Here is a 16,953-nt window from a genome sequence, read left to right as displayed (position 1 = left end):
AATAATTCCAATTCCGTCATGTTGATATCTCTGTAGTCTTATTTATATCCTTTTTATTTTCGCCTATACATGTTAACTGGAAAGATATGCGTAACTGAAATTGAAATTGAAACTATTCGCTGAATAATTCTAAAAGATATATGTCATCTAAAAGTCAAAATCGTTTGTAGGTGCTTGATGTTGATGGGAGTAAGTGGAATTGAATTTCCCCAAATTAGCACATATATGTGAGATGTTACAACATCTTACCATGCTAGGATACCATAATTCGTAGACTAATGGATTGACATATATCATATTATAAATAAATATATTCATCTTCATTTTGTTTAATTTTCTTACTAATTTTTCTTCATAACATTTGTATAATAAGATATACTATAAACAAACACCCTGATTTGTATGAAAATTTTGAGTTACTTCATATGGTAGACTAACGAGTGACTAACTGAAACTATATGTGTCTTTCAACTTTTAACAGAATTCGAGTTCAAAGAGGTCTTAAGTGCCGTGGGAGATGAAAACATTTGAATTTGGATCAACTGAAGACGGGTTTGGTTTACATGGAACTCAGTCTTTAACATTTAATCAGGCCAGGTATTACATAGAATGTCTGGTATAAAGTCTTTTATACCTGACATTAGAGTAGATACCCAATAATATTCATTTTAATGTTTTAGTATAGTCTTTTATTATTCTACATTAGAGTAGATATCAAAATGGGCGGGTCAAAAGATATAGTATCACGATAATACTAATTTGAATGATACTACATTAGCCGAATCCACTTAAGTAGTAAATTGGAATTGGTGATAAAATATAACTAAATGTCAAATTTTCGCATAATGGGCGGGTCAAAAATGAATATTATTGGGTGTACACCAAAATGAGTAGGATCGACTTGACCTACAACCATTTTTTTTCTTTTTTATGATACACAGTGTATATTATAAAATTGTCAGGATATCACCTTTCCGTACGTTAAACGTTCATGTAAATTGGGCACTTTCTCGAACCTTTGTAGGTAATGCTCTATAATTATACTGTGCATTTTAATTGTGTTTCATTAGATAATGATGTCAATAATTCAAACAAATGGATATATCTTCAGTGATAGTGTGCATATTGAACATGCGTGTAAATGAATACTGAATAAAATTGCTTATACAATGTTGATTCTTTTTCTGTTATAGATTTTGTTTTTCAGTGGCACAGGATCCTCCTGATACAACTTTCTGGGTGGCACCTGTCATAACACTAATAGAAGTTCACCAATATCAATTGTGTGCAAGAAGAGCATTAAGTAAATTCACACATACCTTAGACAAATAATTTACCCTCTTCAATAACGGATAACTGATGATAGGTACCTTTTGCAAATGAATATAAATCAAGAAATCTTGTAATTTGGTCAAGTTATCTATTTATTGTTAGAACAGCATTTCACACATGATTCATAAAAGAAATGTGATTACAATAAAGAACTTTCATTAAATAAAGATCCAGCAAGATCAAATGAGACATATCCAACGCCCAAGTGGATACCTTGAATGTTTATGTTAAGAGACACATTTGTTTGTAAAGCAACCATGGGGGACAAAACTAACCTGAAATTAGTTGATTCCGTAGGTTCCACGCGAATGACTGTTGGGGCATCGCAAAACTTATTGCCAAAAAGTTCAATTGAATTGCTATACAATATCTCTCGAGATTGTGATTTTTTTTTCATCGATCTCAAGTTTACTACGTTACAATAAACATAGATTTCACAACAACAATTTTTCTTTAAAAAAATCCCGCGAATCCGCGGGTCTTAAAACTAGTATTGGATAAAGTGATGTGGTAAAAGTTGATTAGAAATTGAGTTGGAAAAGAATAACTTATAATAAAATCATTTTTTGGATTGGATAGGGTGATTTTCTAAAATCTAATTGAAGGTTTATTTATTGATTGATTTATTTATTATTTATTTAATTATGTTAATTATTAATTATTAATTATTATGTAAAATGGAAACAAAAACAAAAAGCATATGTAAAAAAGGTTCCCTTACACTCAACGCAGTACGCACAGTCGACCAATAAAAGGCACAACTTCTAGTGTCTGCTGGTCCGAGACGACTCGGTTCTCACATTTTCAAACCCTAACTTCATTTTCATCTCTCTACTTTATCTCCGTCATGGCTTCCCGGAGGCTTGCCGCCTCACTCCTTCGATCATCGCTCCACCGATCACCGTCCAGATCTTCGTTCACTCATTCCGGTAGATCCGCACGCACACGATCTCAATCTCACCCTAACCCTACCGGTTACTTTCTCAACCGTGTAGTCAACTATGCAACTTCGGCCGCCGCCGCTCCGTCTAAATCGCCTCCGGCTACCGGAAATGAAGGATCTAATGTCGGAAAGATCACTGATGAGTTCACTGGTGCTGGTTCGATTGGACAGGTGTGTCAGGTTATTGGTGCTGTTGTTGATGTGAGATTTAGTGAAGGATTACCTCCGATCTTAACGGCGTTAGAGGTTTTGGATAATTCGATTAGGTTAGTGTTGGAAGTTGCTCAACATTTGGGGGAAAATATGGTTAGAACTATTGCTATGGATGGTACTGAAGGTCTTGTTCGTGGTCAACGCGTTCTCAACACTGGGTCTCCTATCACTGTAAGTATATATATGAATGTATATTTATATTATTCCCCTTGATTCATTTTCTGAAATGTATTGATTTATTGTATGAGGTTTAGTTTTTATTGGATATGTAGCTTGTTTTATGTTGAAATATTGATTTTTATATTGCATCAGTAATATCTAGGGCAAGTTACACTGGTAGCTATCATGCTTCATTTTTTGCTATTATGTTTATTGGAATTGAAATTGAAATTGGAATTAAATAAAAAATTATGTTGTCTATGTTGAAGTACCCTAATTTGCTATTGTATGCACCCATTGATATCTTAAGTGGGTGACCACATATTGGGATGACATGTCAGCTATATATGAAGCCATGCAGTCGCCACATCATTATAATCGGTGCCAGACCCACAGTACTATATTACATGTTATAGGATGGAATGTATATCAGCTAGCAGTTTTTTTTGAAGGTTAATACATTTAATGGTTTTGTTGAACTGTTTGATGCATACATTAGCAAAGATGGCGAAGTTTGATACTTTGTGTTATTTTTTTTTCGTTTGATATTTGTAACATATGACGAACTAGGTTTTAACTTTATATGCAAAGGTTTATTTGGCTAATTCATATCTTTTGATAGGTACCTGTTGGTAGAGCAACTCTTGGACGTATCATCAATGTTATTGGAGAGCCAATAGATCATAGAGGCGAAATTAGTAAGTTTCTTATCTTGTTAAATGTAATGTTTTCCATCTGTTTTTTTGACATGTAATCATAACTATTTTTGATTATGTAAACAGAGACCGATCACTACTTACCAATTCACAGAGAAGCGCCAGCATTCGTTGAGCAAGCAACAGAGCAACAGATCCTTGTTACTGGAATCAAGGTAATTGATCATTGTAGTCTTTCTTACGATGGTTAGGACTTTGTTGAGAAAACAACTCAGACCAATGTTTTTGTACTAAAATTGTCGGTTAATCGATTTTGTTGTTGTTATAGGTTGTTGATCTTCTTGCTCCATACCAAAGGGGAGGAAAGATTGGGTTGTTTGGTGGTGCTGGTGTAGGAAAAACTGTACTTATTATGGAACTTATTAACAATGTTGCCAAGGCCCATGGTTGGTAGATGCTACAAAACGATTCAACACTTTTTTATACGTAATGTGCTTATGGACCCTTTTCTTTTTCTATTTCATCTCAGGTGGTTTCTCCGTTTTTGCTGGTGTTGGAGAACGGACCCGAGAAGGTAATGATTTGTATAGAGAAATGATGGAAAGTGGTGTCATTAAGCTAGGTGATAAGCAGGTGTGTAAATTGTTGTAACTCGATATTTTCTTTAAAAATTCTACCCTTTTTTATATTTTTTGTTTTCACCGTTTTCTGATTGTTTCTTTATGTTTCTAGAGTGAGAGCAAGTGTGCACTTGTCTACGGTCAAATGAACGAACCCCCAGGTGCTCGTGCACGTGTTGGGCTAACCGGATTAACTGTAGCTGAACATTTCAGAGATGCTGAAGGCCAAGATGTGCTTCTTTTTATTGACAACATTTTCCGTTTTACCCAGGTAGGGTTAATCTTGTAAATATCCACTGCACTTTACATAATCTTCATGATTGTGTGATTGAGTGATGTTTCTACTGTGCAGGCTAACTCTGAGGTGTCTGCTTTGCTTGGTCGTATTCCGTCTGCTGTCGGTTACCAACCAACTTTGGCTACAGATCTTGGTGGTCTTCAAGAACGTATCACAACAACTAAGAAAGGTTCCATTACATCTGTCCAAGCTATTTACGTGCCTGCTGACGATTTGACTGATCCTGCTCCTGCCACAACGTTTGCTCATTTGGACGCCACAACTGTGCTTTCTAGACAGGTAACTGTGTTATCCTTCACATTATGCTGGTTCTGTGTCTATGTTGGTGACGATGAATTGCAGGGTTTGTTTGGCAGTCAAACTGGTGATTTTCAGTATGGGTCAAACTAGTTTTGTTGAACTCGGAATTACTCGGCGAGCACTCAGTTTTTGCAAAACGGGGGAGTACTTGGTCAAATTAAATTAGGGATTACTCGGAAAATCGGTTAAAATTCAGTCAAAATCTGTCAAAGTTAAACTTGGTCAACATTCAAGTGAGTACTACCCGAGTTTCGGGGTACTCCTCAAAACGTCCCGACCGAGTACTCCTCGAGTAGTGATTTTTGCAACCGTGGGTCAAACTGGCTGGATAGGATCATACTGACCTACAAACCTTCATCTCTCTTATATAATTGCTTTATCAATAATTGGCGTTTTAACGCTTAAAACTAGTACGTATAATATTTGAATTATATGATGAAGTTTTTGTTTAAGTTTGACCCGTTCTCATGTGGGTAAATAATTAGTGTATATCATATTGGTCCAAAGTATAATAACCAATAATAATCCGTTCTGATATGAATGGCCAGATATCTGAACTTGGTATTTACCCGGCTGTCGATCCTCTTGATTCTACATCTCGTATGCTGTCACCACACATTTTGGGAGAAGACCATTACAATACAGCTCGTGGCGTACAAAAAGTTCTTCAGAATTATAAGAATCTTCAAGATATTATTGCTATTCTAGGAATGGACGAGCTTAGTGAAGATGACAAGTTGACTGTTGCTCGTGCTCGCAAAATTCAAAGGTTTTTAAGTCAACCCTTCCATGTTGCTGAAGTCTTCACTGGTGCCCCTGGTAAATATGTTGAACTCAAGGAGAGCATTGCTAGTTTTCAGGTCAGTTTCGTCAATTACTATTTTTTTGTTTTTGTTTTGAAACGTTAGTTCGTGTACTAATTGGTTCGGATGTGTATCTGGTTGTGCAGGGAGTGTTGGATGGCAAGTACGATGACTTATCTGAACAGTCGTTTTACATGGTTGGAGGAATCGATGAAGTTATTGCCAAGGCGGAGAAGATCGCCAAGGAATCTGCTTCTTCTTAGACGTTCTTCCCCGATTCTCGCCCCTTGATAGTTGCGAAAAAATGAATAATTATATTGATATGGTGCTGAATGTGCCAGGAGTTTTATTTTCAGAAAACTGAGATTTACTTGGCATTTATTGTGGATCCCTGTTTTTTTGATTTTATTGCAATGAAAGGAAGACGAGGTTGAGCCTCAACAAAAATCCCTCTTTTCGGCTTTTTATTCTTATAATAAGAGGGACAATTGTTGGTGTACATTTCTTTATTTTCTATTTTTCGATTTTGTGTGTTAAACTTGCTGTAAAGTAACCATAATGCTACTGATACTTGAACCAACTTCAAACCGGACCGATCTTGGAATTACTCGGCTACTACTCGGTTTTTGCAACTCAAAGAGTACTCGGACAAAATTCGCGATTTACTAGGTAACTCGGAAATTCAGACAAAACTTGGTCAACATCCAAGTGCTTCGTGACCGGTACTCCTTGTTGCAACCTTGAACTGGACAATGGTAGTGTTAGTTAACGAGTCAACTATCTGCTTGACCATCGAAATAAGTTCTAATGATCTGTATTAGTATTTATTCAAGCTTATGCAACTAGAAGTGATCAAATCTCTCTTACAATCTTTAAAATATTTATGTTATGGAGGACAGTAAAGTCGTTACAATTTACTGAGTATATTAACTATATTAATCGATATCTACGCTTGTTTGAATTCGATATACAGCTTTCCTTGCCTAAAAACATTCAAAATAAAATCATTAGCTATATGGTTTAATAACTGTACCTGACGAGCAAAGAAGTTAAACAAGATTTAACCGTTAACTACCTCATTAGTCCAATCAGTGGACAAGTTAATCGCAATAAGCACCACAACTTGTATAGAAAGCGCACATATGATTCCCATCCATAACCCCTAAAACACAACCAATCTTCATAAGCAACTATATGTTGGCAAAAGTAGCGAGTCCAATCACTCAGTGTACATATTATAAGCCAGTATTTATGATATGTGGGACCCGCAAACTTATGTGGGACCGACGTTACAGGTAAGAAGTAAATCTTACCATGCCTCCAACATGGAGAATAAAAGCAAAGAGCAATGAACAAGGAATCCCTACAATGTAGTAAGCTCCAAGATTTATAACTGCACAAACATTTTGCCACCTACATCCTCTAGCAGCACCTATTATAAGTTTATTAAAACATAATTATAATTATAATTAAATAAATCAAATCAAATAAAATAAAGAAACGCAAATGAACCCAATTTTGAAACTGAGTACCTGAAAGAACACACTGAAATCCATCTAAGAAATCCGACAAGGCAAGTAACGGCATCATTTTTGCTACGTAACTAATAACTTCTTCGTCGTTGCTATATAACTTTCCCCAAACGTGGCGTACCAAAATAGTAACGGTTCCAATTACGAGTCCTTCCAATATTGCTATAACAACCACAACAGAAACAGCCAAACGTGCAGCTTTTGGTCTTCCAGCACCTAATTCATTTGAAACTCTTGTACTGCAATTTAATTACGACGTGTTATAATCAACATGTATAACTGATGATGATGATCATAAGCATCACTAACCTTATTGCTCCACCAAGACCAACAGAGATCATATACACCATCCAACATGTGTTAAGGCTGCAAAAAAAATATGAAACAATCATAAATAAACTTGACTCAACTTATGTTTTAGCTGCAAATCACTTATTAGTTTGGATAAGGAACATTAATATGATAGAAAGGTCAATAAGTCAACCTGATTGATAATACAGATGTCTCTAACTTTGGATTGGGAAGAAGACCAGATAATAGAACAACCATATCGAACGACCAATATTCAAGGCTGCAGCACAAGCTTAAGTTGAGTTAGCAAAAGGGTATTTCGAGTGATTTGGGTAACAAGCTGTCTGCTTTACGTACAGGTCAAAATGGGTTGGTTTGACTCAAAACACTTATAATGTATTTTAAACAGGATAAAAAACTTCTGGGTATCAAAAGTACAATATGATCTGAGTGGCCACCGAGTTGCCCAATGAAGCACACCACCCGGGTTCAATTCTTGGCTATGCCAAATTGTTCAAAAAAGGAGTGTGACTAGAGGGTGCACATAATGCGCAATTCACCCGGTACCAGGTCTCGCACTCGGGAGGCTTGATTACCCGAGGTTTTACCTTCTATGGGGGAGCCAATATGCTCGTTCATAGGAGGGTTTCCTTGCTTACCCAAAAAAAGTACACTATGATTGATTTTTGACTAGTTTGATAGAATGACTATTTTATATTTACCCATTTTACCGGTTAGAGATAAAACACAACAGAAACCAACCGATTTGTAAGTAAATGAGTTTAAATTGCCACATAATCATTTGATCATAGTAACATACCAAATCATAAACGCAGAAGGAACAGCAAGTTTAACGAAGCTAACAAGATCATTCATGGCATCTATTGAGAAACCGGTCCATGTGTGTGCACAAGCAGGAGATAACTTAACATACATCCCCATCAAAACGACATTGATCCAATTCGATATCGTATTAGCCAATGCAGCACCTCTGATTTCGAGTCCTAGTTTAAACACAAGGACCCAACAAAGAAATATATGGAACAAAGCTGTAACCCCAGAAATAATCATCATAGGAACTACAATATTTTGCGTTTGAAGAAATCTGTTTAGACATTGAAGTAAACCGTAAGCAAATAAGCTTGGAATCATCCACTGCATAAAAATTCCTGCTCCGATTGATATTTCTTGATCCTGACCGAGATGTATAAAGATAGTAGTGGTGTAAAACCAAATACATGCAATAGGAATGCTTACGATCGTGAGTGTAAGCATTGCTCGTTGCATTTCGATTCCTAGCATATGGTATTGTTTAGCTCCGTACGCTTGTCCACATAGCGTCTCTAATGCACTTCCCATTCCTAACTATTAAGAGCATAAGGTGGGGTGGCGTGTCATATTCGGTGTCCAGATTAGTATTTTTCGGGAACTTTGAAGATAAAAAGTGGATGAGTAGTTCAATGTCCTGGTTTAGGTGTATACATGAACCAATAGGAAAAAGGAATTTGCTAACGACGGGCTGTCGTTAACGCGCATAAAATGGTTGTACAATTCATTAACAGTGCCAATGTAGAGTCAATGTGTAACCGTCATGTACAACCATTATATGCACGTTAACAACCGCCTTAAAGCCCGTCGTTAGCAAATTCCTAGAAAAATACTAATAAAGTAATAAGAACAATACAAAACTCAACGTCCAAAGTAGCACTTCGGAAGTAACTTTGGTGGGAGTTTGAAACTTTGAGTTTAGTTTCGAAGTTCCACAAGTGAAACTTTGATGGAACTTTGGGTGGAACTCACCACTCCTAAAGGCTAAAGCTCTAGAAGTTTTAAAAGTTAAATTATATCACATGTACTTGATTGTTACTTAGCAAACTTTCAGATTAGTTTCAAAGTGTAATCATATCTAGCTTATTCAAACACTTTATTTCTCATTACAAACCTATTTTTTTTTTCTTTTCAAATATTCACAAAGATACTCATCTTTCAACCTGCTATTAGTATGTGATTAAGACCATCTTGTGCTACAAAAGTGAAAGTCAAAGTTAACCCTAGATTTTGTTAGATTTGAACATAAATGGTGACTCACCAAGACACTGAAACCAGTGAATGAAGCAAAAGAGGTGGCCATGGAAGCACTTGAAAGTGAAAGTTGTCCAAGATGACCAGCAAACATGATTGATATCACTTCTAAACAATACTGTAATAAGCTTACTGCTATTAGTGGCCCTGCTAATCCAATCTGCTTCTTGACTTCTTCGATTATTCGTCTTTTCAATCCACTCTCTTGTTCCTCATCCTCATCATCATATTGCCTTTGAATTAAAGGATCTTGAATAATATTTGATTCTTCTTCTTCTTTCATTATTTATTTGTCTAATTAATATGTGTGCTATTATTAGTTAGTTTGAAGTTATGTAAGAAGGATCATTTATTGCACAAAAATGTTATAGTTTAATCAACTACTTTGGACAAATCATTATCACAAGTAAAAAATTTGGTGATTCTGAGTCCACTTTTTGTAATGTTTGTGTACCATTTTGTTTTCTAGTAAATTGTTAATTGCTACTATACCAAAAGAAATGAAACTCTGCGTCGTTTGAATACGCTCAACGATAGCGACGTTTTAATCAATATTTTTCCAAAGCTTGTGTCGCTTGAGTAAGCTAAACAAAAGTTATGTTTTAATTATTTTCTTTACTTCTTTATAATTGTGTCTTTGTTTTCACACACTAAAAGGCAACAATGTAATTTAATACTCCGTATCACTTAATTGTGTGTGTCTATATGTTTCTTAAAATTTTAGACAAAATTGTCAAAATCGTCCCTGTGTTTGTTCATTTTTATCTTTTTTATCCCTGTATTTTAAAAACCGCAAATTTCATCCCTAATAGCGTAAATATGTCCCAATTTAGTCCCTAATGATTGATTATATATGTAAAATATTATTTTTTATCAGGGTCGGTAACGAGTTGTATATTAACTATTTATTATTTTAATATCATACAAAATTATTATTGTATAACATTACATTTTCGGTTCTCCCCAAGTGAATCGGCGGAACCCTCCCTGCCCATTGTTATCTTTATCTATATTTAATTTTGATTTTCAGTTTATATTATTATTTTTTTCTATTTATAACTGATTAAAGTTGTATTCTAAACTCTTGGTATGTGTTTGGGCAACAAATGTCTTTAAGAAAAAGAAGAAAAGACTTTTACAAGTAGTTGCATCATGTAGTATAAAGTGAGATAGAATTGATATGGATTAATTTTAATATTTGGATTAAGATTTTCATAATTAGGTCGGTTGTAGTGTGCATGCTCGTCGTTTAGTGCCACCATGACACTGACACGCTTGTAGCACGGTGTGCTGACCAGAATCTTTTGTGTCGTGCTCGGAGCCGGTGCACGGAGCCGCCACCCTTTATTGTAAAAGACGTGAGACGGCAGTCGATACGGTTGGAACCTTGAAACATCACAACGATTAAAACGGGATCGAGACGGATGTTGACTAACCTTGACTTTTTACATATATTTTTAAGCATAAACATTTCAAACAAAAAGATGTAAAATTAAAGGCAAATGTATATGTTAAATTGAAATATTTGCCTTTAATTTCAAATAATGTTTATGTTTAATATATATATATATATATATATATATATATATATATATATATATATATATATATATATATATATATTAAAAGTCAACTTTGGTCAAAATCCGTCTCGACCGTTCTTTTAACGTTTTGACTGTTTTTCTACCGTTGTTGATCGTTTCTTAATTGTTTTCCGTTTTTACCCATTTTAGGTCCGTTGCGACGATATACAAGTAAAATTCGTTGCGACAGTCATCTCAGACGTTTTTTACAACATTGCCTCTAGCTCAAACCATGTTGAGGAGATGTGTGATGTGGACATGCAAAAACAACACTATTCTTACCGTTTGAATAATAATAATTAAATTGAAAATATAACGATAATTTCACCAGATCATTAGCAGGAATCTCTAAGATTCTTTTAAGAGTATCTACTAATATTTTCATTTTAATTTATTGATGATCACCATTATTTCTTGATAATTAATATCATATCTGCCTTCGAGCTTTTTTCATATCACACTTAGGTCTTTGATTATATAGTTTTCAAATTCTAAGGACTCGTTATCATTATACATCATTAATATTAATATTAATATTAATATTAATATTAATTTAATATTTAATTTAATATTTAATTTAATATTTACGTACTAAAAGTGGTGCCGGTCTTCGTAGCTTCAGTTAAATTCAATTGTCGTTTTAAGTTTGCGTTCACATTACAAATGGTCCCTCAACTTCTTCTATATTTACACAACGGCCCCTCAAATTTACACTTTCTCAGGGATAAAAAGTGTAAATATATAATTTTATTAAAATAAAAGAGACTAATTCTACTCGAATTTATAACGGATCCTATCTTCTCGCTCGGTGCGAGTTAAATTTTTCCGAGACCACCGTTCAACTCGAAAAAATCTTACGAACCCAACGGGACTAACTACACGCGAAACGGTCACTTCTCAAAAAACACTAAACACAACGACAGCCCGTATCTCTCCGCTCGCCGCGAGTTAAAATTTTTCGACATGAGCGTCATACTCGAAATAATTTTATAAACAAAACGATAAAAAGTACGTTTGAAATGGACACTTTTTAAAAAAACGCTAAAAATAACGACAGCCCGTATCTTCATGCTCGCCGCGAGTTATATTTTCTCGCCAGCACCGTCAGACTCGAAATAATTTTATCAACAAAACAAAACTAACTACGTTCGAACCGGACAGATTTTAAAAAACAGTAAAGACGACAACACCAACAACGCTTAACACATGAGCCGTTTTCCATTCTGTAAATACATAAGGCTACGTTAAATATGAATACGCAGGCCGAAAGCCCCGCCGCATCGCGCGGGCCGAACCCGAACTAGTTATAATGATTTATAATAGAAAATTGAGACTTGAGGCTTGCGTTATTCCGTACTAATAAAAAGATTATACTCTCTCCGTCCCATATTAATTATCCTAGACAACAAACACATAGTGAAAAAAATATCATAAAAGTACTGTATTTACTATTTACTTTATAGTATTACCCTTGCTTTTTTTCTCTCAATAAATCATATTCACATACATTAATGGCATAATAGAACTTACAGCTTCGGGTGTCATTTATTATCTCCGGCGTTTTTTCAAAATGGACAGTGGGGATGAGACTCACAAAGAGACCGGGCCGGCGTTGGTGAGCTGGCGTTGGCTATCCAACAGTGATATCTCTAATTTTTTTTTTTTTTTTTTTTTTTTTTGCAAAATTTTAAATTTTTTAACTGTTAATTCTTTTTTTTTCATTTACTTCCTTTTACTTAATTTTTTCATTCGGTTGTTTCACTCTCATATTTCACTCTCTATTTTATACAATTTACACTTCAAAAACATGACTTTTACTAACATTGTTACTTTCGACGTTCATGACGGTGAGTATTTTACCGACAATATGAAGGAACACTACGGTGGTAATAAACATACGTTGGATGTTGTTGTATCTGTCGTTAATTTATCTACTTTATTTGATTATTTAAGACGAAACGTTAATTGCGAGACAACTTGATTTGCGTATTGGGATGAAGCATCGGAGACATTCGAGTGGCTCAACGACAATGATCAATGGGCCAAAATACTCGGAATAGCAATAAAAAAATCTAAACATGTCGAGTTGTATACTAAGAGTATTTTGGACCACATTCCGCAAGAGAGTGATGGTAGTGTGGATGGATATTATACCGACTGAGTTGTAGTCTATAAGTAATCGTAATTTTAGTTTAATTAAACGTAGTATTAGTTTAATATAATCGCAGTTTAATTTTATGTAATTGTAGTTTAAATTTATCTAATTGTAGTTATAGTTTAAGCAATATTTAATTTTCTATTAGTGTAATGATTTATTTATATTTACCTAAGTATTATCTTTTATTTATAAGATTTAAATTAAGTAAAAATAACTTAAATGGAAACTGGAAATTGTGACGCCCCGTACAAAATTAACGTGTACGGATCATCAACAACATGATCATTACAAGGTCAAACACTATATGCTGTTTTAAAATAAGTTTGCATTCATAAAAAGGGTGACGTCATAACCAACATCAAAAGTTTTACAACGATAGTAGGCTTTTACGAATAGAAGCAATTAACATAAGTACGAGACCCGAAGGTCATTACAAATTCATTGTTTCAAAAGTAACATAGTTTGTGAATGCAAGGTAAACGTTTCATGCAGAGACATCTCTAACAAAAGCAGCGGGAGTCTACACAGCAGGACTACTACAGCGGAAGCATCAAACCTCTAAGCACCTGAGAAAACATGCTTAAAAACGTCAACACGAATGTTGGTGAGCTATAGTTTAAGTATAACAGTAATGTAAGGTAGGCCACGAGATTTCAGTGTTTCAAAATAGTATGAAAAGTATATGTTCAACCGTGGGCACTTGGTAACTAACTTAACGTAATATCACCCCCTAAAAGTACACTTGGCGAGTGAGTAAGTTTACAAAGTATTAAACACCCGTTAAATGCTAGCGCTACTAGCCCGAGTGGGGATGTCAAACCCTATGAATCCATATCTAAGATTCGCGCTCACTGGTTCAAAGACCAATCACTAAACGTTACCGAGCTAAGGGGAAAGTTTATGCCGTTGTATAACCCACACATATATAAAGTTGAAGTACTCGTGCCTAGTATGTAAAAAGTAAAACGCGCATGTATTCTCAGTTCCCAAAATAGTTAAAGTAAACAGGGATGCTATAACTCACAGTGAAAAGTAGTAAAGTCGGTACGAGATAATTAAGCAAGTAGTTGGTCCGAAAGTGTAGTGACCCGAACTTTTCCATGTTTATATATATTAATTGAGATTGATATTTACATGATTAAATGTTTCCAACATGTTAAGCAATCAAACTTGTTAAGACTTGATTAATTGAAATAGGTTTCATATAGACAATTGACCACCCAAGTTGACCGGTGATTCACGAACGTTAAAACTTGTAAAAAAACTATATGATGACATATATATGGTTATATGTATAGTTAACATGATATTATGATAAGTAAACATATCATTAATTATATTAACAATGAACTACATATGTAAAAACAAGACTACTAACTTAATGATTTTGAAACGAGACATATATGTAACGTTTATCGTTGTAACGACATTTAATGTATATATATCATATTAAGAGATATTCGTACATCATAATATCATGATAATATAATAATTTAAAATCTCTTTTGATATTATAAACATTGGGTTAACAACATTTAACAAGATCGTTAACCTAAAGGTTTCAAAACAACACTTACATGTAACGACTAACGATGACTTAACGACTCAGTTAAAATGTATATACATGTAGTGTTTTAATATGTATTTATACACTTTTGAAAGACTTCAATACACTTATCAAAATACTTCTACTTAACAAAAATTCTTACAATTACATTCTCGTTCAGTTTCATCAACAATTCTACTCGTATGCACCCGTATTCGTACTCGTACAATACACAGCTTTTAGATGTATGTACTATTGGTATATACACTCCAATGATCAGCTCTTAGCAGCCCATGTGAGTCACCTAACACATGTGGGAACCATCATTTGGCAACTAGCATGAAATATCTCATAAGATTACAAAAATATGAGTAATCATTCATGACTTATTTACATGAAAACAAAATTACATATCCTTTATATCTAATCCATACACCAACGACCAAAAACACCTACAAACACTTTCATTCTTCAATTTTCTTCATCTAATTGAACTCTCTCAAGTTCTATCTTCAAGTTCTAAGTGTTCTTCATAAATTCCAAAAGTTCTAGTTTCATAAAATCAAGAATACTTTCAAGTTTGCTAGCTCACTTCCAATCTTGTAAGGTGATCATCCAACCTCAAGAAATCTTTGTTTCTTACAGTAGGTTATCATTCTAATACAAGGTAATAATCATATTCAAACTTTGGTTCAATTTCTATAACTATAACAATCTTATTTCAAGTGATGATCTTACTTGAACTTGTTTTCGTGTCATGATTTTGCTTCAAGAACTTTGAGCCATCCAAGGATCCATTGAAGCTAGATCCATTTTTCTCTTTTCCAGTAGGTTCATCCAAGGAACTTAAGGTAGTAATGATGTTCATAACATCATTCGATTCATACATATAAAGCTATCTTATTCGAAGGTTTAAACTTGTAATCACTAGAACATAGTTTAGTTAATTCTAAACTTGTTCGCAAACAAAAGTTAATCCTTCTAACTTGACTTTTAAAATTAACTAAACACATGTTCTATATCTATATGATATGCTAACTTAATGATTTAAAACCTGGAAACACGAAAAACACCGTAAAACCGGATTTACGCCGTCGTAGTAACACCGCGGGCTGTTTTGGGTTAGTTAATTAAAAACTATGATAAACTTTGATTTAAAAGTTGTTATTCTGAGAAAATGATTTTTATTATGAACATGAAACTATATCCAAAAATTATGGCTAAACTCAAAGTGGAAGTATGTTTTCTAAAATGGTCATCTAGACGTCGTTCTTTCGACTGAAATGACTACCTTTACAAAAACGACTTCTAACTTATTTTTCCGACTAGAAACCTATACTTTTTTTGTTTAGATTCATAAAATAGAGTTCAATATGAAACCATAGCAATTTGATTCACTCAAAACGGATTTAAAATGAAGAAGTTATGGGTAAAACAAGATTGGATAATTTTTCTCATTTTAGCTACGTGAAAATTGGTAACAAATCTATTCCAACCATAACTTAATCAACTTGTATTATATATTATGTAATCTTGAGAAACCATAGACACGTATACAATGTTTCGACCTATCATGTCGACACATCTATATATATTTCGGAACAACCATAGACACTCTATATGTGAATGTTGGAGTTAGCTATACAGGGTTGAGGTTGATTCCAAAATATATATAGTTTGAGTTGTGATCAATACTGAGATACGTATACACTGGGTCGTGGATTGATTCAAGATAATATTTATCGATTTATTTCTGTACATCTAACTGTGGACAACTAGTTGTAGGTTACTAACGAGGACAGCTGACTTAATAAACTTAAAACATCAAAATATATTAAAAGTGTTGTAAATATATTTTGAACATACTTTGATATATATGTATATATTGTTATAGGTTCGTGAATCAACCAGTGGCCAAGTCTTACTTCCCGACGAAGTAAAAATCTGTGAAAGTGAGTTATAGTCCCACTTTTAAAATCTAATATTTTTGGGATGAGAATACATGCAGGTTTTATAAATGATTTACAAAATAGACACAAGTACGTGAAACTACATTCTATGGTTGAATTATCGAAATCGAATATGCCCCTTTTTATTAAGTCTGGTAATCTAAGAATTAGGGAACAGACACCCTAATTGACGCGAATCCTAAAGATAGATCTATTGGGCCTAACAAACCCCATCCAAAGTACCGGATGCTTTAGTACTTCGAAATTTATATCATATCCGAAGGGTGTCCCGGAATGATGGGGATATTCTTATATATGCATCTTGTTATTGTCGGTTACCAGGTGTTCACCATATGAATGATTTTTATCTCTATGTATGGGATGTGTATTGAAATATGAAATCTTGTGGTCTATTGTTACGATTTGATATATATAGGTTAAACCTATAACTCACCAACATTTTTTGTTGACGTTTTAAGCATGTTTAT

At 34.1% G+C, this 16,953-nt stretch overlaps 2 protein-coding genes across 2 annotated transcripts; one reads left to right on the top strand and one right to left on the bottom strand.

Moving 5' to 3' along the window:
* The first annotated feature begins 2,078 nt into the window (after positions 1 to 2,078).
* LOC139844749 (ATP synthase subunit beta, mitochondrial) lies at positions 2,079 to 5,821 on the top strand. The gene is made up of 9 exons (XM_071834977.1): positions 2,079 to 2,659; positions 3,270 to 3,345; positions 3,430 to 3,518; positions 3,632 to 3,749; positions 3,833 to 3,936; positions 4,036 to 4,194; positions 4,276 to 4,500; positions 5,070 to 5,381; positions 5,471 to 5,821. The coding sequence occupies exons 1-9, from the start codon at positions 2,180 to 2,182 to the stop codon at positions 5,585 to 5,587; spliced, it is 1,680 nt and encodes a 559-aa protein (XP_071691078.1). The 5' UTR covers positions 2,079 to 2,179; the 3' UTR covers positions 5,588 to 5,821.
* Positions 5,822 to 6,043: 222 nt separating this feature from the next.
* On the bottom strand, positions 6,044 to 9,504 carry LOC139844750 (protein DETOXIFICATION 16-like). Its single transcript, XM_071834978.1, has 8 exons — positions 9,237 to 9,504; positions 7,968 to 8,512; positions 7,341 to 7,427; positions 7,166 to 7,222; positions 6,857 to 7,095; positions 6,638 to 6,756; positions 6,400 to 6,486; positions 6,044 to 6,307 (listed from the first exon to the last, which is right to left on the bottom strand). The coding sequence occupies exons 1-8, from the start codon at positions 9,321 to 9,323 to the stop codon at positions 6,260 to 6,262; spliced, it is 1,269 nt and encodes a 422-aa protein (XP_071691079.1). The 5' UTR covers positions 9,324 to 9,504; the 3' UTR covers positions 6,044 to 6,259.
* Positions 9,505 to 16,953: the final 7,449 nt, after the last annotated feature.

Source organism: Rutidosis leptorrhynchoides, chromosome 4 (assembly GCF_046630445.1).
Source record: "Rutidosis leptorrhynchoides isolate AG116_Rl617_1_P2 chromosome 4, CSIRO_AGI_Rlap_v1, whole genome shotgun sequence".
Classification (NCBI taxonomy): domain Eukaryota; kingdom Viridiplantae; phylum Streptophyta; class Magnoliopsida; order Asterales; family Asteraceae; genus Rutidosis; species Rutidosis leptorrhynchoides.
The sequence above is the reverse complement of the archived record's forward strand: the minus strand, read 5'-3'. Positions and strand labels throughout refer to the sequence as shown.